General features: G+C 44.6%; 1 protein-coding gene across 1 annotated transcript in view; it reads right to left on the bottom strand.

The window, feature by feature from the left end:
• Window positions 1-1449: 1449 nt before the first annotated feature.
• Window positions 1450-24505, bottom strand: part of UQCC1 (ubiquinol-cytochrome c reductase complex assembly factor 1) — an 86403-nt gene continuing 63347 nt past the window's right edge. Inside the window, exons 8-10 of the mRNA XM_010960812.3 lie at window positions 12233-12310; window positions 5845-5958; window positions 1450-2949 (exon numbers count right to left, since the gene is read on the bottom strand). Coding sequence (XP_010959114.2) covers window positions 2815-2949; window positions 5845-5958; window positions 12233-12310 — 327 coding nt within the window. The 3' untranslated portion in view covers window positions 1450-2814. The remainder of the gene's footprint in view (window positions 2950-5844; window positions 5959-12232; window positions 12311-24505) is intronic.

Here is a 24505-nt window from a genome sequence, read left to right on the forward strand (position 1 = left end):
GGGGCTGGAAGATGTGGGCAGGGGCACTCCTCCCTCTTCTTACCCTAGTAACCCTCCAGGCGTCTCTGAGCTCAGTCCCCTCTCTAGTGTACGGGTTAAGAATGAGGAGCACGATACCGATCGTACAGACTGCTGTGAGGCAGCACACAGGTCAGCTCATACTTTGTAAATTGCCCAGAGTCCTATGAATTTGGTTATTAGCAGCCTAGGTTTTCTAACATGATTATTCCCCATCTCTTCCCTTTCCATTCTTGCAGCTTATCTTTTAAATTGTGTTTTAATCATTTTGCAGTTTTACATCTGTGTTTCTTAATTTACTGTGATCTTTTCTAGAAGAGTACAAATAAATTATTCCTAGAGAAAAATCTCCCTGAGGGCAAGAAAACGTGTTTTTCACTTGTTCTGCATAATAACAAGTTACAATACAAAATTTAAGCTATAAAAAAAAGCTGGTTTTTGTTCCTATGAGAATTGTTCCTAATAATGAATTGTTAACATAAACTGAACTGTAGGACAGACTGAGAGAACAGTCCAGAAAGGGGCTTTTTGTTAGGCTTGAATGGATAATGACTGATTTAGTCATGCAGGCCTTCATTTATCAAAGCATACACTGATGCCCACTATGGTCCAGATACTCTGCTGGAAACTGGAAAGATGAAGGTGACCAATCAAAACACCAGTGCCCACCCTGAAGGGGCGCACAGCGCCAGATGGAGGGCAGGCATGCGAAAAATGGTTCCACTGGAGGATACTGCCTGGGATGGGGAGGGGAGTATTTGAGGGCAAGTGGGATTTCTTTAGTTAGCAGAGGGAGAGGATTCCAGGTAGAGAAAACACACAGTGTATCTTCTTCAGGTAACCCGACATGGTTCAGTTTGCTCAGAGAAGAAATGGGTTAGAGACTCACAAAAACAAGCAGGGGTCAAACTAAACTTTGCAGCCTCCGAGGAGCCTGGATTTTATCTTGAAGGGGAGGGAGGGCCTGTAGTCAGTAAAAGATGCCTTTGGCCAGGAAGCAAGGGCTTCAGGACATCACAGACATAACAGATTGATCTGGCTCTTTGAAACGTGGCTCCGTATTACAAGCTACAGTGTTTGATGATTACTCATCTTATGGAGACACGACTTAGCTCTGCAGGTGGGGACTATCTGCTGCTGGAGGTATTCATATAGGGCCCACATGAACACAGGCCAACTGGGATGCTGAGAAGGGGAGTCAAGTTCTGGACCAGGGCTGGACTGACCACTAAAGCTCCTTCCAAATCTGAGATTCCATGGTTCTAAAGCAAGCCCGGTAGCTGAACTGGTGCTGCGGCTGGGATCTGTGGCTGGGGAGCTGCCCTGGGCAGCAAATGGGTTAAGGCTCAAATAACTTTTATATATAAATTAATGTGTAGAGTTGGGAGCCAAAATCTGTTCCATTAATTTTTCCATCCATTCCAGCAGCAGTTAGGTACACACAGTAAAGTTTATTTTGGTGCATGGTATACTTCACTCCATTAAAAATAAATTAATCAGCAAATTCCTGCCTGGCTCAGCTCTGGTTTATGTAAATAGTGCCCAGCTGTAATGAGTTACAAGGTGTTATTATCTCACACACACAGAGGAGGCTTCACTCTTGAGCTCCGCGTGCAACAAAAGCATCTTAAATAAACTCAGAGAAGGCGGTTTGATTTGTAATGTTTTCACAGAAGTGGGATATACCTCACCCATATAGAGTTTCTTTATATGACTCATTTTATAGCAAGTTAAATGAAGGAAGTTTGATGGGGGAAGGGCAATATGGTTCCCCGCCCCCCTTCTTCAATTTAAAGAAAATCCTCCAAGAGATGACCCATACTCAAGAGGAGGGGACCAAGGTGGCTCTGCAGCACATGCTCCAGAAGTTGGGAAGGGGGCAGAAGACTGGGGCTGGGTCCTTGGGTGGCAGAACTAAGCCTAGAAGAATGTTCTCTTCTCCCCAGTATCTCATGTAAGGGGGAGCCAAGAGGAAAGACAGCATGTTCCTCACCCAGTTCAATGGGGGATGGGGAGCAGAGAAGGTGACAAAGGGACCTTTCTCTCGAGGCTTCTTTCCAAATGACTCAGGATGTGACAAGCCCCTTGGCCATCAGAGGCCTCCTGGGTCCCAGAGGACGGGCCCTGGCAGGCTGTGCCTTGGCCAGAACAGTGACGTCTCCATGAACTGTAGGCAAAAGCAGCAGCAGAGACCCTCCTGACCCTCTCCCTTCCCTGCTCTAACCCAGTTGGGCTGTGCTCCTTAGCTCACGGCATTCACCATCTCAGATAAGTTTCTAAAAGACCCGGGAATAAAGGAAAGCCATGGTAAAGCTAAGTCTCTGTTTCTTTTAATGGCCAACTCAACCCCATGGCTCAAAGCCGGCGGACAGAGCGTGGTTACCCATCCTGATAGCAGCATTACAAACTGCTCCTAGGCCACAGTGGGCCCTTGGGGAGGGTGTCTCCTTTCTAACCTACCCCCATTTCCTTCTGTGGCCTTTGGGAAAAACTGTCAATCAATCACATGGTTCCTGGAGGGGACTTGGGCAGTGTGTGCTGGGCAGCTCCGGTTCAGGGCTTTTCTTGAGGGAGAGGACACCTCAGAAGGGCAAAGGATTCTCCCAGCACTGTACCCACCAGACCAGACTCCTAGGCACACTAAGAGGAAAATCAACACAGATGGGGCCAGGTATTTGACAGATGTTGTTCAAGGTGAGTTCAGGCCACTTCCTGCAGGGTTCTGGGCCAAAAAGGCACCTCTTTCCTGGCGGTTCCTCAAAGCCAGCTGGCCAGCTGTTCGGAGGGACCAGCCCATCAAAGACCCTCGTCATTATAAGTTGGGGAATGGGGCTTCAGGATGCTCTGAGGATTCTTCTCCACTAGAGGGCGCCAGCTCACCTCCCCAGTCAGCAGCAGATCCTCGCCGTTCATGGAGTCCAGGTACTGTATCTGCAACCAGAACAGGAAACAGAGGAAAGGGACAAGGACAGGACAGCTATGAGGTGGCATAAGGAATCAGCCTCTCAAAGGGGAGAATGGGGAGAGGGCATGAGGGGCTTCTGACCATCCCAGCTCCCAAGCTGGGGGAGGGGGGTCTCTAACCTCCCGGATTATTTCACTTAAGGGGGTCTGAAGAAATTAGTAACTGGGGAAGCTTTCCCAGGCTTCAGGGAAATTCCCCATCATGCCTCTGAATGAACAGACACTCAAGCCCTGAATTTCTGGACAGCAAGAACTTTCTAGGGAGGATGTATGGCAGGAGACACGTCTTGGGGTATCTGTGTGTGATTATTCATTCAGGGTAGCAGTGTTACCCAAGGTGAGCCAATTCCCTTCTCTAAGATTTAAGTGCCCTTGTCTGAGAAAGGGAATAGTAATGGTAACGTGTACCCCACAGGACTTAAGTAGACTGCTAGTAACTGGAGCTTTCTAAGAAAACCATGTATGCCTCTACCGTCCTCTAGTGAGTCGACCCCCCAGTTAGTGGGCCCAAGCTTGACCCCTCTAGGATGGCTGGGGGAGTTCATCCCCCTGAACAATGCAGAGAGGGAACACCTGCAACGGAGGACAGAGCAGCTGCAGGGAGGTGAGGTCAGGCAGTTTTGCAAGAGGAAGGCGATCTAATGAGTGGCCATGTCTTAGGCGGTAAAGGCCACCTCTGGGAGGATTCCCAGGCTCCTGCTAGTAAGGAGAGCAACAGAATGAGAAATGCTTTCAACTGAACAGGCAAAATCTAGGGTAAGAGCTGGATCAGAGCAGCAGTCAGCAATGGATTCACCAAGGTGAGGCTCCGTTTTGGGGTGAGAAGGCAACTGGGGGAAAGGGAAGGTGGCAGTAGGCCTCAAAAGAGGCCCTGGATTGATTCCCTCTTCCTAGAATGCCTTCACTCCTGCTGCTTCATTTTAGGCTGCTGACCCTCGAACTCATCCCCAGTCTCTCACATAGTCTTCTCACCTCTCAGGTCTAGATTTCCACATGCCCTGCTGTCTCCCAGTACAAGGAGATCAGCTCACCCATTATCTTCCCTAAAAGCCATGCCTCTTTCCAATTACTGCATTTCTGTCCCTAATGCCACAACTTTGCCCATCTCCTGCATTGCAAGTCTGAACACAATCTGATTCGATCTCGGGCCATCTACCAGACCAGACCAATTAGCATCATGGCACAGGACTAGGGTCCTGGTCTTCCCTAACCCACTGGGTCAGACACCGTCCCTCCTCCCTTTAGCCTTCCACAGCACTTTGTTCCCTCCTGCATCACAGACTGACTTATTCCAGGCTCAGCCTAGTGCCTGACTGGCTTCCTTGCTAAATTATGAGCTGGATCCTTGAGGGCAGGACTGGGTCTTACTAATTTCTGCTTTCTCACCAGAGTGGCTGGCACAGTAGGTGCTCAAAAGGTTTGCTGACAGACTGCTCACTGCTTCCCTGAGAGCCCCATCACTGTTTTCCTACTGCCTGCCTCTCACCGTAACAATACAGGACTTCTTACAGGGGTACTGGTTTGGGAGCCCCATCCTTCAGGGCCCTCGGAGAGGTCCCAGCTGTGCCCCTGTCGTGGCCCCTGGCACAAGCCCACCACAGCAGATGGAAAAGTCAGGCTGGTCTTTCAGAAAACATAGCATTTGCTTTGCCAATTGCTACTCCTGTCTGAGGGCGAGTCCAGTCAACAGTGTGAGTCTCAGAATTCTCTGTGGGTGGGGTCCTCTGGCCACAGTGCCTTCTTCCCGGCTCTGGCAGATTTGAAGAATGGTCAAACAGAAGTCCTGGCTTCTGGGGTTCTCTACCCTCTGGGTCTGGAAAGCCCCAGTATGTGGTTTTTCCAGTAATCAACAAGCTGGGCTTGCTGGCCTGTCTTCTTCTCAGAGCCGGAGCCTGGCCTTCCTTTTCCTGGCTTCTGGAGGCTTGAAGGCCGTGGACACAGGTGAATAAGAGAATAACTGTGAGGTGAGGCCCCTTCAGCTCCAGGGGCCAGGCCCAGGATGCAGAGGTGTGACTCATGGGACAGCCTGAACTGGTGAGCTGTCTGGAGCAGCTGAGGCCTTGAGTGGTGGCATGAATCATCCAGCTTGGGGTTCTAGGCCAGCTGTGCAGACTGACTCACTGGGAGACCCTGGAAAAGCCTAAATGTGTCCCTTCCCTGCCACTCAGCTCCCTCATCCATTAAGTATGGATTTTCCATCAATACAGCATGGAGGGGCAGAGAGAACAGGAGAGAATTCTCCATGGGCTTGTGGAAAACTGCAGTCAAGCAGTCTTCACTCTGGAGATTTCTCTTAGAAGCTTTGGTGTCAGGGAGCCCTGGGCAGCCAGAGGCATGAGGAATGAAGCAGGGGGATCCCGCTTGACCACAGATAGCACCTAGTGGGAAGGGGCTTACGGAATATTATGGAATGTCGCCTGGAGCCCAACTCTGTTGGCAACCAGGAGCAGGAAACATGAGTCGTGAGGCTCAGAGAGAGTACATACCGGAGCTACAGGGATGGCTGCACTGTACCCCATGCCTCTACCTTACAGGACTCTGTACGCCCAGGACCTAGCACTGGGCACACAGTAGGCAATCAAACATGTAGCGAATGAATAACTCCAGGTTTATGAAAGCAGGAGACTACTTGGTGCCCTTCATTCCTCTAGTCCCACTCCCCGACCCCTGGCCTGGCTCGTGACTGGATCCACAGAATTTGCTCCTCATGGGTGCCTGCTGCTCACAAGATTTGGCCAGAATTCCCTCAGATTGAACACTGGGAACTCAGCCTCTCATGACCCTCTGCAAGTCCAGCATCTACAGACCTCAGGAAGGACTTGCTTTCCAGGAGACTCTGGAAGGGATGGAGGGACTGCTCACCTGTTTCCTCACATATTCCACCAACAATTCAAGTTGCCGAGGGTCTTCACATTTCTGGTTGAAGAAGGTTCTCCAGAGGGCAGCAGCCAGCCCACGATCATCTGAAAGGATCCCCTGGAACACACAGCACAACTGGTCTTCTGGGGAGCACAGCAGAGCCATGATACAAAGCTGGGGGTACTACAAACCTGCTAGCAGGCACAGAATCAGCTCAGAAGGACCTTACAAATTCCAGGAGAAAGGAATGGCAGCTACTTGGTAGAGCGGGAAGTGTCTTCAGAGAGCATCTGGTCCAATCCCTTTATTTCATATAGAGAAAGAACATAGAACCCAGAGGGTCCAAGTGACTGGCTAATGAGATTGACGCTGAGATGGAGCGCACGTGTAACTGACCCTCCTAGGCCACAACTCCCTCTACCGCACTGCCCAGGCCCAGGCAATGCTTGAGAGGCCAAGAAGAGAAAGGAGAGGGGCATTGCTTCCACTGCTGTCCACAAGGAGTGGGCTTGGAGCACTGTGAGTATGTATTTCTTCTGAGGATGAGAGGTGAGTGTGGGTTGTGCCTTCTCTCCTGGTCCAAGGACACACAACTGCAATGAAGCTTGTTCTTTGGGGAAGGAGCCAGGCACCTTGGCCTCATTGTCATCCAGCTCGAGGCTGGCTATGGCTGGCCCAGCCTCTCCCTAAGCAGAGGAACAGGCTGTTTAGCGGGATTGCCATGGGCCACAGTGGGAGCATTCGGAGCCTGTGTATGTGCCTAATGTCGTCTGTCCTGACACAGAGGGGACAGAGCTCTGCCGGGAATCCTGAACATCACAGAGGCCTGGGTCATGGACTAAGGCCACTTTCTAGCTTGGAGCTCTAAGGAGGGAAAAAGGAGGGTCCTGCTTCCTGGGCAAGGGTGACTGATGGGAAAGGCCCTGAGAAGTTGCTCTGTCCAGGTGCCAAGGTAGTGTGTGGAACCAGACAAAGTGCTGACTGAGGCTTGGAAGTCACTAAGAAGGCCGAGTCAAGTCCTAGCCCTGCCAGTACCAAGCTCGGAGATGGTAGGCAATTTACTAAACCTGAGTCTCAACCTTCTCATCTGTTAAATAGACATTAAAATGCCTGCCCAACTTACAACATCTTTTCATTATAAAAGATAACATAAAGGTGTTTTATTAAGTGTAATATGTCAGGTACAAAGATTAGGAGCTGGCTTTGGCATGAAGCTGTGAATATAGTTGAAACAACAGTGGGATCTGGGGATCAGACCACCTGAGTTCAAATGGCAGCTCTGACACTTGATAGCTGTGTGGCCTCTGGAAAGCCACCAGCCCTTCCTGAGCCTCAGTTTCTCATAACCTAAACAAACTTAATAATACCTATCCCACAGAGCTGTTGTGAGAATGCAGAGATGATGGCCATGGAAGACTCTGTGCGTGGTAAACCATTACAAAGAGATCCACGATCACTGATTCGGTGTCACGTTGTGGGCTGGCCTCCAGGGCACTGCAGTACGTGAGGTCTCGCTTTAGGCCTGCTGCCAGGAAGGGCCATGTCCAGTACGAGGCAGTGACAGTTCATTGGAAAAACATTCCACCTGTCCCAAATGGCCCCAGCTAAACACCCCTGCCATTCCACAGCTTAAGAGACTGTCCTGGCACAATGGCTGAGTCAGGAAAACCAGCTTCTTCCGGCAGATGGGGACAGGAGCCAAGGACAAGCTCAGGCACATCACCGTTCTCCAAGCTATTTGCTAACACAACAGCCTGCCTGTGTCTGAAGTGCCCCGGGCACATGCTGCAGTGGTGCTGGCAGCGACTCACATGTGCTACATGAGAAGGAACAGGAGTGGAAGCGAGTGTTATGAGGACTTAGAAAATGAGCCCAGAGGACAGGACAGCAGAAGCCCTGGGAGCCATGGCCTGCTGCAAACTGGCAGCCACGGTGATGGGGGAAAGAGACGGCTGGGAAGGGGCGAATCCATAATCAGTCAGAAGGAAAAGGATGACTCAGGACTCAGATTAACAATGGTAGCAATCAGACTGTTCCAGGCTGTCAGAGTTCCTTCACACACCTGTCTCCTGTGAGCACGTATGCCAGGAAGAACAGATATTATTACCCTCATTTGAAAGCTAAGTACACCGAGGCTTGGAACTTATCTAGCTAATTGGTGGTCAATCTGGAGCCAGAATGAGCTGGTGAGGTCAAGGGATGGTGCCTGACTAGCTCCAGTTAGATGCATACCTGGCACAGAGGGGTAGTGCAATAAAAAAATGGTTGAATAAATCAATGAACCCAACTTCAGCCTTCTCTCCACCATACTGCTAGTAAGGCAGTGAAAATGAATGGGAGATTGGTCTGAGAGAGGAAGCAGGAAAGAAAAAAGGGTGCCCAGGAGCCAAAAATTAGTCTGCATAGCAATCTTCCCACAATCTACTAGGATGCCTACTTGTTTTCCCACATGATACAAAAAAAAAAGCATCCTTCAGGAAATTAAGACACATAGGTCTAGAGGAACTGAGAGGAGTCAATGGGACTGTCCTGGCCCCAGAGGACCCTGGTTACAGTTAAGGTAAGGGTTTAAAGTGGTAAGAGTCTCACTCAGTGAAGACTGATTTGATTCCACTGCGTGCTTATTAGCATGATGCTAGGAACACAAAATCATAGCAATATGGTCACAGCTCACAGGCAGCTTGCAATCCAGTTGAAGGGACAAAGCTAGTGCACCAAACAGCAGCACAGAATTAAATCCTGGAGAATGAACAAACGTTAATCTATACAGCGAGACTCTGAGGAATAGTCAGTACATGGCTGGCCCCTTGTTCTTCAGTCTTAGTGTCTATGACAGCTCCTCAGAGACCTTCCCAGTCCACACTCAGAATAACCCCCCTCCCATTCTCTATCACTGCATCCTATTTGTAATTAGATATTTATTTTCTTGTTTACTTATTTACTGCCCATTTCCCCATTAAAAGATAAACTCCTGGGGTTGGGGGGTCTAGCTCAGTGGCAGAGTGCATGCTTGGCATGCACAAGGTCCTGGGTTCAATCCCCAGTGCCTCCATTAAGGGAAAAATTAATTTTTTTTTAATTTTTAAAAAGATAAGCTCTGCTGTGAAAGAATCAGACCATGTTTGTTTTATTCACCAATACATCCAAAGTATATCGCACATGGTAGACACTTAAATACCTGTTAAGTGGGTGGATAGATGTTGAAATTCAGAGAAAAACACAGACCTACAGGGGTCAGGGAAAGCTTTGTGGAGAAAGGTGCCTTGAAAATGGAGAATATTTGGAGAGCAACAGGACACTCTAAGCAAGAGAGAATAATGTTGGTTCACTAAATATTTGCAGAGAGGCCTACGAAGTGCCAGACCCAGAATTGGGCCCTCAGGTCCAGGGCTTACAGACTCAGCTACCTACTGCCCCCCACACCTGGTTGTCCAGGACAGCCTCCATCAGTCACAGCATATCTGGGGGGCAGCGAGGCAAATGACCTTACTCAGAAAGAAGGCTACACACTGCAGGGCAATGGGAGATAAAGATGGATAAGACATGTCACAAATGGGGACAGTTCATAGAAGGCCTGGACGTTCCATGGAGGAATCAGGATCTACTGTGGTAGAAAACCAGGAAGGTTCCAAAAGTGTTCAGGGTTGGGCACAATCCAAGCAAGATTCCAGGAAGAGGCTGCTGTGAGAACTTTCCTGTGATGATGGCAGTGTCCCGTAGCTGCACTGTCCCATACACATGCCTCTAGCCTCTCGTAGTCACTGAGCATCTGATTTGTATGTAACCAGAGTGACTGAAGAACTGAATTTTCAATTTTATTTAATGAATTTAAATCAAAATAGCCACATGTGGCGAGTACTGGAAAGCACAGTTCTAGAACCCTGTGACTCCCGGTGTGGTCTGCAGAATGGCTGCACCACATCACCCGCAGCTGTTGGTAATGCAGAATCGCAGACCTACTGGGGCAGAATCTGAATTTTACCTCGGTCTCCAGATGATCTGCACACACATTAAAATCTAAGAAAAACTGTTCTAGAATTGCACATTAAAATTACTTGGGGACTACTACAACTACAAATGCCCACCTACACCAGTTAAATAAGAATTTGGGGGGATAGAGCCCAAATAATGGTATCTCTAAAGTGTCCTGGATAATTTCCCAAACTTTCCCACTCTGAAGATTCACCTGGGATGCTTGCTGAAACACCAGGCCCTACTCCTGTTGAACTGGAATCTTCAGTGCAATGCTCAGGAATTAGGTTTAAAGAGCACCCCAGGTGACTCTTGTAATCAGACATGTTTGTAAGATAGCTCTGCCAAAATGGACTGGGATTAGGGGACAGAAGAGTTTAGAATATCTTTATTAAATTTTTAAAAAGTGAAAGGAAGGCCTCTCTCGCTCCCTTGTCTTTGGAGACGGCCCGCAGTCTGTCTATGGAGTGTTTATCTACTTCTACTTTTACCTGAGCACTCAACCCCTACACCTCATGGACTTTCTCTCACCTTCTGAAAAAGCCTACAATCTGTGTAGTACGTATATCTCTAAATAAATCTACCTTTACTCAAAAAAAAAAAAAAAATGAAAGGAATCAACTGAGCTGTCTGCAATAGAGACCACAAACAAATGCTAATAGAAAGAAAATTATATTTCTTCAATTCTAAGCTTCATTCTTTTATACACTATAAGCTTTTGGAAATCAGAATGCAACTAATTTAATAACTGATGCATACATTTAAGCAGTGCTTCTCAATTCCCACCCCACTCCCTCAAAGTTCATATTAAATTAATGATGTATGTAGTATGCAATCTTAATCACTCTCTTATAATTGAGGGTAGTTAGTGACTGGGGAAAAAAATCAAGAAACCTCAATTTTAACTAGTCCTTTGAGCCTAAGCAAGTTATTTAACTTAATTTTTTTTGTAAGCTCATGTCCTGGCTTTAATTATTATCTTCAGGCTGATAACATTTCCTTCAGCCTGAACTCTACTTTCTTACTTTCATCCTTTATGCATTTCCTCCCTTCCTCACTCTTCACCTACCATGTGCCAAACATCATGCTAGGCAATAGAAATACAAACACAGTAGACACTGCCACCACCCAGGAGAAATCCTCACCCAGCCAGGGTGACGGTTAATGCTGATGTAGCAAGCATTGTGGAGCCCAGGAAGGGCAGGAGGAGGTGAGCCTGGGGAAGTTCTGGGCCTGTTTCCTGGAAGGGGTGATGCTCGCATTAAATCGGAGGGTAACCACAAAATGGGCATAAAAGCATGTGATTCATTAAAGAGATGAGGTACAATGAATCCTGGTGGTGTGCATACAAGTGTTCATTACACCATTCTTCTAGTTTTCCTATGTGTTTGAAATTTCCATAACAACAGTTGAGGGGAAAAGGATGAGAAAGATGCTACAACATGGATGAATCTTGAAGACAAAATGCTAAGTGAAATAAGCCTATCAGAAAAGAACAAAAACTGTGTGACTCCACTTGTATGAGGTACTTGGTGTAGTCAAAACCACAGAGATAGAAAGCAGAATAGTGGGTTACCAGGGACCAGAGGGGAGAGGAGAATGGGAGAATACTGTTCAATGGGTACAGAGTTTCAATTTGGGAAGACGGAAAAATTTCTGGATATGGATGGTGGAGACGGCTGCTTAACAATATGAATGTACCTAATGCCACTAAAATGTACACTTTAAAATTCTATGTTATGTAAATTTTACAATGAAAAAGTGAGATAGATTTAAAAGGATACCTGAGATATATTGTTCAGAGAAAAAAGCAAGTTGCAGAATAGTGTATGTAGTGTAATTCCCATTTGCATAAAGAAAATAAATATACAGGTGCTTGTGCGTGCACAGGTAACATGTATAAGGACATCCAATAAACTATTAACAAAGTTTTCCTCTTGGGCAAAGAACTGGGCAGGAGAGGAACAGGGCCTTCTCTTTTCTACTTCAACCATTTATTTTCAGTTCGATGAGTTTTTAAAATAAGTATGGACTGTTTTCATATTTAAGGCCAAAAAAAGTATGTGATTTGTCTGGCAGACCATGCTGTTGATGTGTGCATGTTACCCTCTCTCCAGAGGCATCGGGGCTGACAGAGTGACTGATTTGCCTTTGTCCCTCCATCCAGCCTCCACAGGCACTCAATAAATGCTGACTAGTCTAATAATTTGACATTATACAGTGCTCTCTTTCTCAAGTACCAGGCAAACTGCTGGGCACAATCGTTCCAGTTGCCAAGTCAATGAAGATGAGGGAATGAACACTAAGCCTTAATGGCGGGTGGTGACGATGGCCCCTGCAGCTTTTCTCTGAGGCTCTCATCCAAAGCCTCTGTTGAGGGAGGCCACCGTTCTGCCCAAGGCTTGGTAAACAATCTTACCTCATCATATCCCAAGATTGCTGCATAGAAATTATTTGTCATAAGCATTATGTTCTTCTTCAGGATATAGGGATTAACCTACAGAAACAAAATAGCAAAAACAAAAGTATTAAAGCAAGGAAAAAACCCCAAAGTATAATTTTTGGTTCTTAACTGTCACAGACTCTTAGCAGAATAGAGGGAGAGGGCCCCTAACAGGTCAAACTGCCAGTCCATCCTCATTTCCCTGATCTGTCAGGATTCTCTCCAATATGACAGCTTCTTTTAGGTTTTGATCCAAAGTTACACAACACAGTAACTCAGTCTTACGAACTGAGCCCCAACCACATCAGGCTTTATGCTAGATCCTATGAACACAAAGTAAAAGAAACGGTTTCCTGACTGCAGGAGCACAGTCTAGCAAAAACAGACAAGTGAAAAATAATCACACTGCAATGTGTTAACCTCAAATTCTATCATAAAAGTGGTGAGTGATAAATGAATTTTAGTACAAATGATCTCCACTTGGGGAGTGGGGGAAGAGTTCTCTAGGACGTCATGTTTAAGTGGACCTCGGAGGAGGAGCCTGAAAAGAGAGAGATGGGGGAGGAAAGAGGACATTCTAGACAGAGGGAATAAGTTGTTCAAAGGTGCAGCGGCAGGAAAGAAAATGCCTGAGAAGTGCAAGGAAGAGTGAATGGGCAGGAACACTGGAAAGGTAGGTTGGGACGAGGTTAGGAAAAGTCTTAAGGGCTACTCAAAGGAGCTCCTTGTAGTGAAAGGCAAAAGAAGGAAGTAGTCAGAGATGGGAAGAGGAGGAAGAGGAGAAGCTGTGAGTGAGATGATGAAGAGAAAGGAGGGCCCCTGAAGCTGTGGAGAGGAGGGGAGAATAAGATGGGCCAAAACAGTACGACTGTTAATGCTAACTGACTGTTCTAGAAGTGCAATGCCAAGGAGACTGCTGAGGCTCTGGTAGAACTCTCAGGGAACAGCCAGGTGTGCCTTCAGAACCTAGAGTTCACAGACTCTCTTCAATAGGATAAAACTTTGACCTCCAGGAATATGCTTGAGGAAAAGGGCCCATGTTTCATCCCTCGCTGGGATCCCAGCAGAAAACCTGATGTAATGTGTAATACATGAGACGGACTCGTTGACTATTTAAACTGCCAAGTTTTAGAAACAACCCAAAGTCATTTGGAACTTTATGTGGAGAATAAGATTCGTGCTGTACAACCATGATCATTGCCCACCATTATCTCCTCCATCTACTGAGCATCTGTTATGGGCCAGGTGTGTTACAGTCATCATTTCCTCTGTCACCAGAACTCAGAGAGGTAGATATGCTATAGTCACGTTTCTCTAGACACAGAGAACTGAGACTCAGATAGGTGAAGTGATTTGCCCTAGATCTCAGCAAATCAGTGATAAAGCTGAGATTAGCATCCAGGTCAGTCTGAATCCAAAGTGCACGCAACCGACATTCCATCAGGTTCCTGCCTCCAGGACAATTTTACTTTGGATCATAAATCAAATACTGAATGATTTCATCCTGTGGTTCAAAACTGGTCTCTGAAGAAGAGCAGAAAGGAGTAGTGAAAGGATCTGGATTTAGTCATAAAACCTGAGTTCAAGTCGTAATTCTGCTGTATACACAGGACGTAATCTTGGGCAAGTCAAGTAACCTTTCTATGTCTGTCCTTGTCTTTAACGTGCCCTACAAAGAGGGCTGGCTTGAAGAGCAAATGAATTAGCATGTGTTCTACTCATTCATTCATTCATTTGCTCATTTCACAATGTATGCTAAAAGCCGTGGTAAGCTGCAAAGTGCTCTGCAAATGTAAGGAGTTACGAGTAATCCCTTCTGGTTTGTTTATATAAAGCTAAAACTAGCTCCAATACTTTATAGTCATGGACAATTTTCAAAAAGGAATAGAGAATTGTGAAGCTCAAGACTGGAAAATGTTGAGATTGGATGCAGCTGGTTGTGCAACCCATGATTTTTCCCACCACACCTTCACCTCAGGCCAAAATAGCCATCCATCCTTTGTGTTCCCAGAGCTCTCCGTCCACACTTCTCCTGGGGGCACAACGGAGTTTAGAGTTGCTTTTGCACCTGTCTCTCTCACTAGCTGGTGAGCTGCTCAAAGGTCATAAGGAACGCTGTCTGGCTAATCTCGGCACCCCCAAGGGCCTGGCCAGACCAGGGTTTAAGACTGGAGTGCTGGTGACCGAATCCTCACACGGGCCACACATAGTGTGTTCTATCCAATACATCCTTTTGTTTGTTTCCCTTTTTTTGCTGCTGAGTACCTTCCATGTTCCTGAAATTTCAGAACTGCCAAACTTCTTACTGCACTATCTTCCAGAATAGGTTGAGTTGTAAAGGAAGAGTCATGAAACAAGCCAGAACTAGAGGTGATTTCTTCTGTGACATGAGGCTGGGACTACAACCCAGATCCATTGACACCCATTTGGGGGCTCTCTGCCCTCCCATATTAGTCATTCTCCTAACTGTGTAAGAAGAACCAGAGCAACGAAAGGCTCTGACCTGTGTCAGAGATGTCAAGCACAAAGGCAGGATCATCTCTCAGAGGTGAACATTCACTGAACCTGCTCAGCAGAGCTGGTTTATGTGCTGCATCAAACCAGTAAGCTTTAGAGCTGGAAGGGCCCTCAGACATCACCGAGCTCATCCCTTTGAGGATATGGTGAACTGAGACCCAAAAAGGGGAAGGGACTTATTCCAGGTCACACATCAAGTCAGTGTCGGAGCCAGGACTAGAACCTGATTTCTGGATGAGTGCTTTCCCTACTTCACCATGTGCAGGGCATTTCCAGAGATCACCAAAATACCAATCTGCAAATCTCAGTTCTTGCTCTCCAACAAGATTCATTTACATACAGACACATTCTCCTCTCAGGACGCACCTGCATTCCAGCTGGCTCGTGCCCAGGAAGAATGGAGAACAGGAGTAGAATTCCTTATGAGCCAGGAGCCTCTACCTCCTGGTCCTACATTCTAACTCCAGTGACCTGTAAGCTGCCTCCCCGCCTCACCTCTAGCTGAGAAATGGCAAGGTGCCACAGCTAGGAATGGTTTTCAGATATCATCACCCAGGCTGGATTAGATCATGAAAAGGGCCCTTCCTGGAAAAGGGTGGAAGCTCCATCAGTGCAGACATATGATCTGCAGGCAACAGGTGAGGGTAAGTGAGAGCAGCTTCCTGAACTACGGACTTGCCCCGAAGGGCCCTTCTAGCCAGACCAGCAGCCAAGGGGAGTTGGATATTCCCTCTGGTGAACCTCTGTTGGGATTTTGTCCCCTCACTTAAGCTCTTGTTTGCTGGTGTGCAGGTTCTGTGTCCCCATTGCCAGATAATTCCATATGGAACACCCTGCCCATGAATATACAGACGGACAAACCAGATGAGAAACTCTCCCCAGTTAGGTTGTTCTCTTATTAAACTGCTATCCTTTGCATAATGCTTTGCTTTTTATAAAAACCCATACATATAGCACCACCACAAGGAAAAAGTTCCTCTTATATCAGTTACTCATATTTTCCCATTTATTTAAGCTATTAAAATTCATGCAGAATTTTATAAGCCATCAGGATTTGGTGACTGGTATTACTGAATGTTTAATAATAAACTAAACAGAAGAAATCAGAGGGTTAAATGATGACTGCAATTCCTGTAATGACTTAATTAAATTTTTATTGAGTACATAAACTATGATGTCATTTCTAGCCAACCATGGGTCTGCTTTCCTAGCATGTCACAGGGCGGGAGCACTCAACAGGAGGCTAGGCTAAATGAGCAGCAAGTCTCAGCTGAGATGGGGAGGGGAGCAAGGCTCATGTAACACACTCAATAAATTATCCGTTCATTTTTAAACAAAGTCCATGAGTTATAATATATTTGCCATGCACTTTTTATGACATAATAAAAATGTTACCTTAAGGATTACTTAACACATACTACAAATGTTATAGCAAGGCAGGCACAAGGGGCAAAGAAAACAAACATGAACAGGCCAGGGACGGGTCCTGGAGTTTACGTCCCAGGGGAACAGCACAGTATATTAAAAAGGGAATGCAGAAATGGTGCAGGCCGGGGCCAGGGGGATGCAAGAGTTCAGGGTTACTAATCAGCAGATTAATGAATGAGACAACCGACAGGGAACACAAGTAAAGCAATAAAGAATCTTGCAAGGCACATGTTTAATTAATGTAGTATTCTCAAGGAGGAATATTTGCTTTAAAGAGATGCCAGTTAATCTGAGGCCAATTCACTGCCCTCTTTTTCCTGTTGCTGCTCTTAAAAGACGTTTATGTGACTGCTTAACAGAGGAGCCAGGTTATGGGGATGGAGGATCAAGTTTAAACTCCTCTATGAGCTCCACAAGGTTCTTCGTGATCTGTTCTTGGTCATCTTTCCTGCCTCACCTCCCCACCACCTCCCCACTTTTATCTCACCCTCAGCCAGAGAAAACTATGTGCAATTTCCATAAGCATGTCAAGCTCTCCTGTAGCTCTTAAGCATACTGCTGTGGGGGATTCTTCTCTCTCTTTTATCCACTGGGATGCTGGCTCCTTATCCTCTAAGACTTCGCTTACAAATTACACCTTCTGAGAAGCCTCCTCTCCCCACCAGTCTACAGGTGCTACAAAAGTGATTCAAAAATAAGACCCATAACTCACTGTTTACCATGTGCCAAGAACGGTGTGAAGAGCTTTACCTATATAAGCTCACTTAATCCTTCCCAGTGAATCTATGAGATAAGCACTATCTCTCCCCACATTAAAGAGGAAACTTGATGTCTGGGAAGGTTAAGGTCACACAGCTAGGAAACAGTGGTCAAGATTAGAACACAGAACACCTTTGACTCTAATGCTTATCTATGTTGGAACAAACACCATAAATAATGTGGCTGCCCTTTCATGTACCCTACACCTCAAGTTACCTGTAGAGGAAGGGCTAAGTGTTAATATGGTCTTGGGTAAACACAACTCAGAGATTCCCAATACCAATTGTAGCTAGAGATGGGCCACCAGACGGATCATCAGTGGTCAATTACTAGTACATCAGACATCCCTAGTGTAACCTAAGCCCCACTCCTGAGCAAACTGGAGGGGGCAAAGGTGTGATTATGGTGTAAGAGGGGAGAAGGGAAGAAGGCTGGTATGGGCAACACAAGAACTAATGGGCATGAAGGTAAGAATAAACTTTAAGGCTACTGAAGCAAAGCTGTAACAGCAGGCTAATAAGAGTTTGCTGGAATGAATGAATGATAAAGGGTGCCTGGAGTTGCTGACTGAAGCATAAGTAATATATCAAATTCATCATAAGGCTACAATGCAGCACAAAAGATGGCAGGTCACGTTTCAGTCGTCTTTCTAATGGTCAGTAATGACATCAGCAACACTTTGCAATATCAGCACTGTGGGTTACAGTCATTGCACGGCAACAGGCTAGTGTGCACTGAACATCAGCCAGTCTATTTAAATTTAATGCTAGAAATGAGCTCACTGTGCAACATTATGTGAAATACATAGAAATGGGTGAAAGTAGACAGAGAGAAGGGCACACAGAGAGACCAAATACACGTGTGCACGTAACACATTTGCATTATGATGAAAAGATCTACTGAGAATCTTTTAGCAATGTTTACAAAACACAGCAAATGAAACCATGTGTGTGTGTGTGCGTGCGTGCGCACATTAGGCAGGTCCAGAGAAAACTGTGTTAATACCAAGAAGAAAGAAAAGGAAAAATAATAAAATATGAAAGGATGGACAATTTCTTTTCCTTTTTTAGAAAATGATGTGAACACCTGAGTAAAGCACGTTCCAGTTGGGATGAAAAGCCAACCTAAACAAGGCATGAGATAATCCTTACATTTCATTTTAATAAATCATTTCAAACTTTTAATGCACCAAGGAGGCTTGTTACATTGAAATGCCTTTACAAATCTTTTTCCTTATTTTGTATGTATTTATTTGTTCTGAAAGTTTCAGTTTTGCTGCTTGGGATCTGACTATTCAAGGTCTGCATAGCCTGATAATGTCCTGAAAAACAAGGTACATAGTTGCTAATTTCTTAACCTTAACTTCTGAATGGTTACAAAGTGCAGGAACCTTTTCCTCAGGTTTGGAAAGCAGTAAAGCAAGAGATGGCTGTCCTTGGAAATTACAATCATTTACCCTCTTGACAAGGCATTCAAGCACATCTGTAAGCCCATAATCACCTTGAAAAGAAGCTGATGAGGTATATTAAGGTCCTAGGAAGATCAAACTAACACACCAATTTAACTTTCTTTTATGTCAAGACATACAGATAAGAGGGAGATGATTTTTAAAGTTTGTGACTCTATCCTACATGACATGTCTAATGAATACTCCAGTTAGAGGTGTCAACACTGGCTTTGAAGAGTGGCTGTTTTAACAATAGCACTGATGGCACAAAGTCCTAAAGGAAATAAATCGGGAGGGGGGTCTCCAATGAAAGTCTGTACTACTGATAATTATGATAGTGGCAAAAGTAACAATGAGCATACAACATATTTGATTTGATAGTGAACATGTATATGATCTTACTTGTGCCTCACAACCATAACTTCATTTTATGAAGTTATTATCTTCATTTTATAGAAAAGGAATCACTTCATTTTCTATAAAGTCTTTCAAGCTCCCCAAAGCTTGTTGCTTTTTCCTTCACATGGTTTTTAATATTTCCACCAGAAAGACTTCCTGTATTATTTTAATAATCTGTTTACAGGCAGCCCCCTACCCAACCCCCTCACTGCATTAGACTGTGAGCTCCTTGAGGGCAAAGACAGCACACTGCTCAGCATGTCTGTAGAGTGAATTGATACAATACTTTCTGTCTTAATTACTGCTTGTATTATTGATGCCCATACACTTTCACAAATTTTAGGAAAGCTTCCTGAGTACAAGAATTGGGGAAACATTGAGCAACTTTGTGTACATGCTGCTGCTGTTTTCAGTTTTCAAACACTCTACTGTGGCCTGAGGAGGTCCAACTCCTGTCCTTTTAGTCTGTCTTGACATGGCCTCTGAAACTCCATACCTCACTCAAAGCAACCTCTTCCATTGAAACAAGTTTCAAGACCACCTCTAGTCCCATTATTACCATCTGCTAGAGTTCTAGATTTGGAGTTAAAAGACATACATAAGCAGTTAGAAGTAAAAAGGAGAGCTTCTAGAGAAATAATTTCATGATTGCCAGGGTAAGAAAACATGAAGTGGGCAGCTGAGTTTCTCTCTCTCACTGGTCATTCTAACAAGGTAACAGCCAACTAACTCTCTGATGTGAACAGGTTAAACATTAATAGACCTTTGATCCCTGCCTGCTCTATGACAAGTGCGATGGAAGAATAATTAGGAAACTTTCTAAGAAGTGCTTTTCTGCTTGTATTTCCAAGTTTAAGAAAGGACTTATGCCCTGATAACAAGTGCCAATGTATGAAAGTTTTGACCAGCTTTTGGTTTTCTGTTGTTAATACAAGATTTGGAAAGTAAAAACAGTTTAATTTATTAGTGGTCACTAATGGCCAATAATCAAGGTAGAACCAATTAGCAAGACAATTATCTAAAGTATAAGCAAAGGATAATTCCATTCACACCACCTAGGATGGCTATAATTTTTTTTTTAAGGAAAATAACAAATGTTGGCAAGGATGTAGAAAAATTAGAACCTTCATACATTGCTGGTGGGAACATAAAATGGCACGGCCGCCATGGAAAATAGCTTGCTGATTTCTCAAAAGGTTAAACATAGAACTACCCTATGATCCATTAATTCCACTCCTAAGTATATATCCAAAAGAATTGAAAGCTGAGACTAGGACAAATATTTGCATACCAGTGTTCATATCAGCATTATTTATACTAGCCAAAAGATGAAAACAACCTAATGGATAAACAAAATTTGGTATATACATACAACAGAATACTATTCAGTGATAAAAAGGAATAAAATAATTTTTTTTGTTTTAAACAACGGAAATTAATTTTCTTATAACTCTGGAGTCTAAAAGTCCAAGATCACAGTGTCAGTAGGAAAAAGAATGAAATTTTGATATACGCTACACCATGGATGGACCTTGAAAACATTGTGCCCAGTGAAATGTCAGACACAGAAGGACAAATATAGTACCATTCCCCTTATGTGAGGTACCTAAGATAGGCAAATTCATAGACAGAGAAAGTAGAATAAAGGCTACTAGGGTCTGGGAAGAGAGGAAATGGAGGAGTTATTTAATGAGTATGTAGTTTTTATTGGGAATGATGAAAAAATCGGGAAAAAGACAGCGGAGATGGTTACACAACATTGTGAATGCATTTAATGCCACTGAATTGTATACTTACGAAGGGCTAAAATGATTCATATCATGTTATGTATATTTCACCATAATAAAAGATAATTCCAACTACAAATTACTTCCTACACAAGTATGTCAGTCTGTGACTTAACCATGTGTATGTATATAATATATTCAGCCTCTCCTGGGACTTATCCCATTCTAAGCAGTAGTGTCATGAAGTAATTTATGTTCCTTGCTAGACCATAAGCTGACTGATTGCAGGATTCTACATTGCCTTGCACGCATTCAATTAAGTAAATACTGAGTGCCTTCTATATTCTAAGTATTGTGGTACGTGCTGGGTGTAAAAGATGAATAAAACATAGTATCTGTCCTCAAGAAGCTTGTAATCTCATGTGAAAACCCATCACACACAAATGATGACAACAGTACACTGTATGTAAAAAACGGCAATGGTGAGCCTAGAGGCTCAAAGGTTTCAGAGATGAGGGAACATCTGTTATACTGGGTATTAGCGGGTGAACAGGGATTAGTACTTTTTAGACAGAAAGAACAGTATGTGCAAAGCCACAGAGGGGTGAACAACTCCAGCATCCTCAGAGGAAAATCTGTAACAAAGAGATTCTCACAATAGGAAGAAGAAGAAGGAAGAGCTAGAAAGGCAGTTTGTGTTTGACTGTAAATGGCCCTGAATGCCACATGAAGGAAAGACAAAGAAGAGTTCTAAACACACGGGAGTAGCATGGATAGATCTATTTTTGAAAAGTAACCTGACAAGTACAAACCATAAAGCTGGAGGCAGGACCAGAGGCAGGAATACCAGAGGAGGCTGCTGCAATGGCTCAGGTGAGAGTTGGTAAGAAACTGAATTAATGTAGGTGGCAAAAGGAATAAAGAAGAAAAAGTCTTTTTAAGAGAAATGTCCACACCAGGATCAACAGGATTTGATTATGAAGTGAATGTGGAGGAGAAGCTGAGGCCGTGACTTGCACATAATCAGACCTCACTGAATACTAGCCGAGAAAAGAATGCAATAGTTATGTGCAAACATAAGCTGATGACTTTCTGACCCTGGCAGCATTAAGCATAGACAGTCTTGTAGGGTTTTAGCAATCACGGTGCCCTCAATGTCTCCTATGCTGTGGTAATGGAAAATCTTACTTGGACAAGATGTAATACGAGCAAGATGTGTATTTAGCTTGAGCCCGGCAGGCGTCTCCAGTGGAGTAGCAGTATAGCACACCAGGGCCTAAGAGCCTGAGACCCCATCCCAGTAATTTGTTCACGACATGTCAGTGGCTATCATTCCTCTGAGATTTCTGCATTCTACCTGCAGCCATGAGGTCTGATTACTGTCAGCATAAAGATGCTGACACACCTAGGTTTCTAGACACACTTGGACCTCAGGATTGCATTTACAAGTGCAAAAAACCTGCAGGCACAACTTCACTTTTTTTTTTCCCCAATGATTTTCTATTAAATTTAGGCAGACTAGGGATAGTGGAAAACTACAGGATGCTTGTTCCCCATCAATGTTGGCCATCTCAATACACAGACATACAAGCCAAACAGCGGAAAATGGTAAATAACAAGTTAGAGAGTTCTTTGCTAATGGAGCTTGGGCACTGTCACTTGTCCTGGGTGTTGAAGATCCAGACAATCTGGAGAACCCAGAGGCAACATTGAGCTCACTGACCCCAGCCAGAGTCCCTCCCCATTCAGCGATTCTAACATAGACATTATGTTGCCTGGACAGCAACATTTTCTCAGAGGATCCAAAATCTAGCCCTTCCCAATCTTGGGATTCCTAGCCCTTTTATCAAACAGTCCTGTCTTCTCCTTCTCTGCAGTAATGGGGAGCAAAAGAGATGGGATACCCTAATAAACTCAATCATACATGTTAACTGGTGGCTCCAGCTGGACAGAGGAGGCCAGATCAACAACTAGAGCCCCAGACAGTAAAGTGGACATTTCCATTGCTCTGTATGGATCATAGAATGCTTATCTTCCACCACTGTTTCCTTACTGCTTACTGTTCAGAATCATACAATTTCCAGAATACTGACCCTGTGGTAATCTGAGAAAGAAGCTGTTCCCTGCTATAGGGATGAGGAAACAAAGGCTCCAAAAGGTCAGGTGACTCACCTAATTATGACTCAGCTCATAAATGCTCGAGGTGTTCACAGAACTCAAGGTGTTCTGACTCCTAGTCCAAACTTTTACGTTAAGACTCAAACAGAATTGCAATTCAGCTGATAGCTTACAGAATCCTGTAGAAGGAAATGGCTGAGCCTGGATTCTGGGTATGAGTGATATGAGCACTCCTGCTCAAGTAACAAGGAAGCCAAGGGTGAGGCTAGAAGTGACGTTCAGATACCCACTGAAAATGGAACACTTAGCCTTATGAGCTCTGAGAGTAACCCCATCTCTACAGGGTAATTCTTTTTGTCCTCTTTTTTCCTTACACTGTTCTTAAAAGAATAAGCATTTTATCTAAAGGAAAAGGAAAACTTCAGTTGGAATGCTGCGTCTGTCAAAGAGATGCACTCTTTAGTGATCTGTATTTAAGTCCCACTCAGATCTAAGAAATGGTCTGAAACCTAAGTAAATTCTGGGCCCATTTCCCCACCTCGTGACTCTGGAAGACAAATGTGAGCCTCAGTTTTTCCATCAAAACTGCCTTTTTCTTTTTAAATTATTACATGAGATAAAAATGCTTAACACTAAGTAATAAAGTTTATGGCAGCAAAAACCTATGTCGGTCCCAGGCACCATTCAAAGAATATCATACATGATAACTCATTTAACCTGCACAATGCTGTAAGGTAAGGCAGGTAACACAGCTATCCCTATTCTACAGAGAGAAAACTGAGGCACAGAGATTAAGGACCTTGCCCAAGGTCACATAGCTGGGGTAGGACCTGAGTCCAGTCTGGCTTCAGTGCCCTCGACCACTGTGATACTGCCTCAGAAGGGAAGTGACAAATGCCACCAACTCCTCCACCTGAGACACAGGCCTGGCAGTCTCCGTCCCTTCCATCAGCACCTGGGGGCTGCCTAGTTTCTGGTGCCATCCTGCCATCATTCTCAGCCCTGCTCTGGGCCAGCTTCTCTAGGAAGTCTGCAGCAAAAACAAAACAAAATGAAACAAAAGCCAGTGAACTCTATCGTACTTGTTCGTCTATTTAGTTTGGAATTTAACCCACAAAAGAGTCAACTTCATTTCTCTTCTTGGTATAGACTAGATTGTAAACCCTATAAGATCATCTCTCTATGATATACTCTCTACCAACAGCATTAGGGATGAGCACGTGGTGAGAGACCAAAATGTTCCTTGAATAAATAAATGAATGAGTGAAACAATCTTTAACAGAGCCATAAAAATTAATAATGCTGCTGGACCTAGAGGAAAAAAAATTCAATAATGCTTTCATCATTCAACAAATGTACTTTCGTGCTAATCACACACCAAGCACTGTTCTAGGAGACAAAGATACAGCAATAAACTAGAGACAAGTCCTGAACTCCTGGAGCTTATGTTCTAGGGGAGAGATGAGAGTCACAATAAGCAAAATAAAATATATAGGATATATAGGATGTTAAACAGTAATTTAGTGCTTTTACCCTAATCCTGTCATTCAAGGTCCCTAAGATGAGAACTGCCTGGGTGTGGTATACAGATGGGGAATAGGCTGGGAAGCTGCTGTTGTTAAAATCTGGCAAGCACTGATGTGAAGGTAGAGAAACTGCTCAAGGACAGAACTAAGGATGTTTGATGGAAGCTTTACTATAAATTCCTGGAGGACAAGGACACCTGATCCCATTTGTATCCCCAGCACACAGCAGGCACTGAGTGAACACTTCCTGTTGGTGCAGAGCATCTGTAAGGAAGGGAGAACGAAAGCCCATGTCTCTGTCTGTATCACTCTGCTCTGCACCACTGTG

This window comes from Camelus bactrianus, chromosome 19 (genome assembly GCF_048773025.1).
Source record: "Camelus bactrianus isolate YW-2024 breed Bactrian camel chromosome 19, ASM4877302v1, whole genome shotgun sequence".
NCBI classification, from domain to species: Eukaryota; Metazoa; Chordata; class Mammalia; order Artiodactyla; family Camelidae; genus Camelus; species Camelus bactrianus.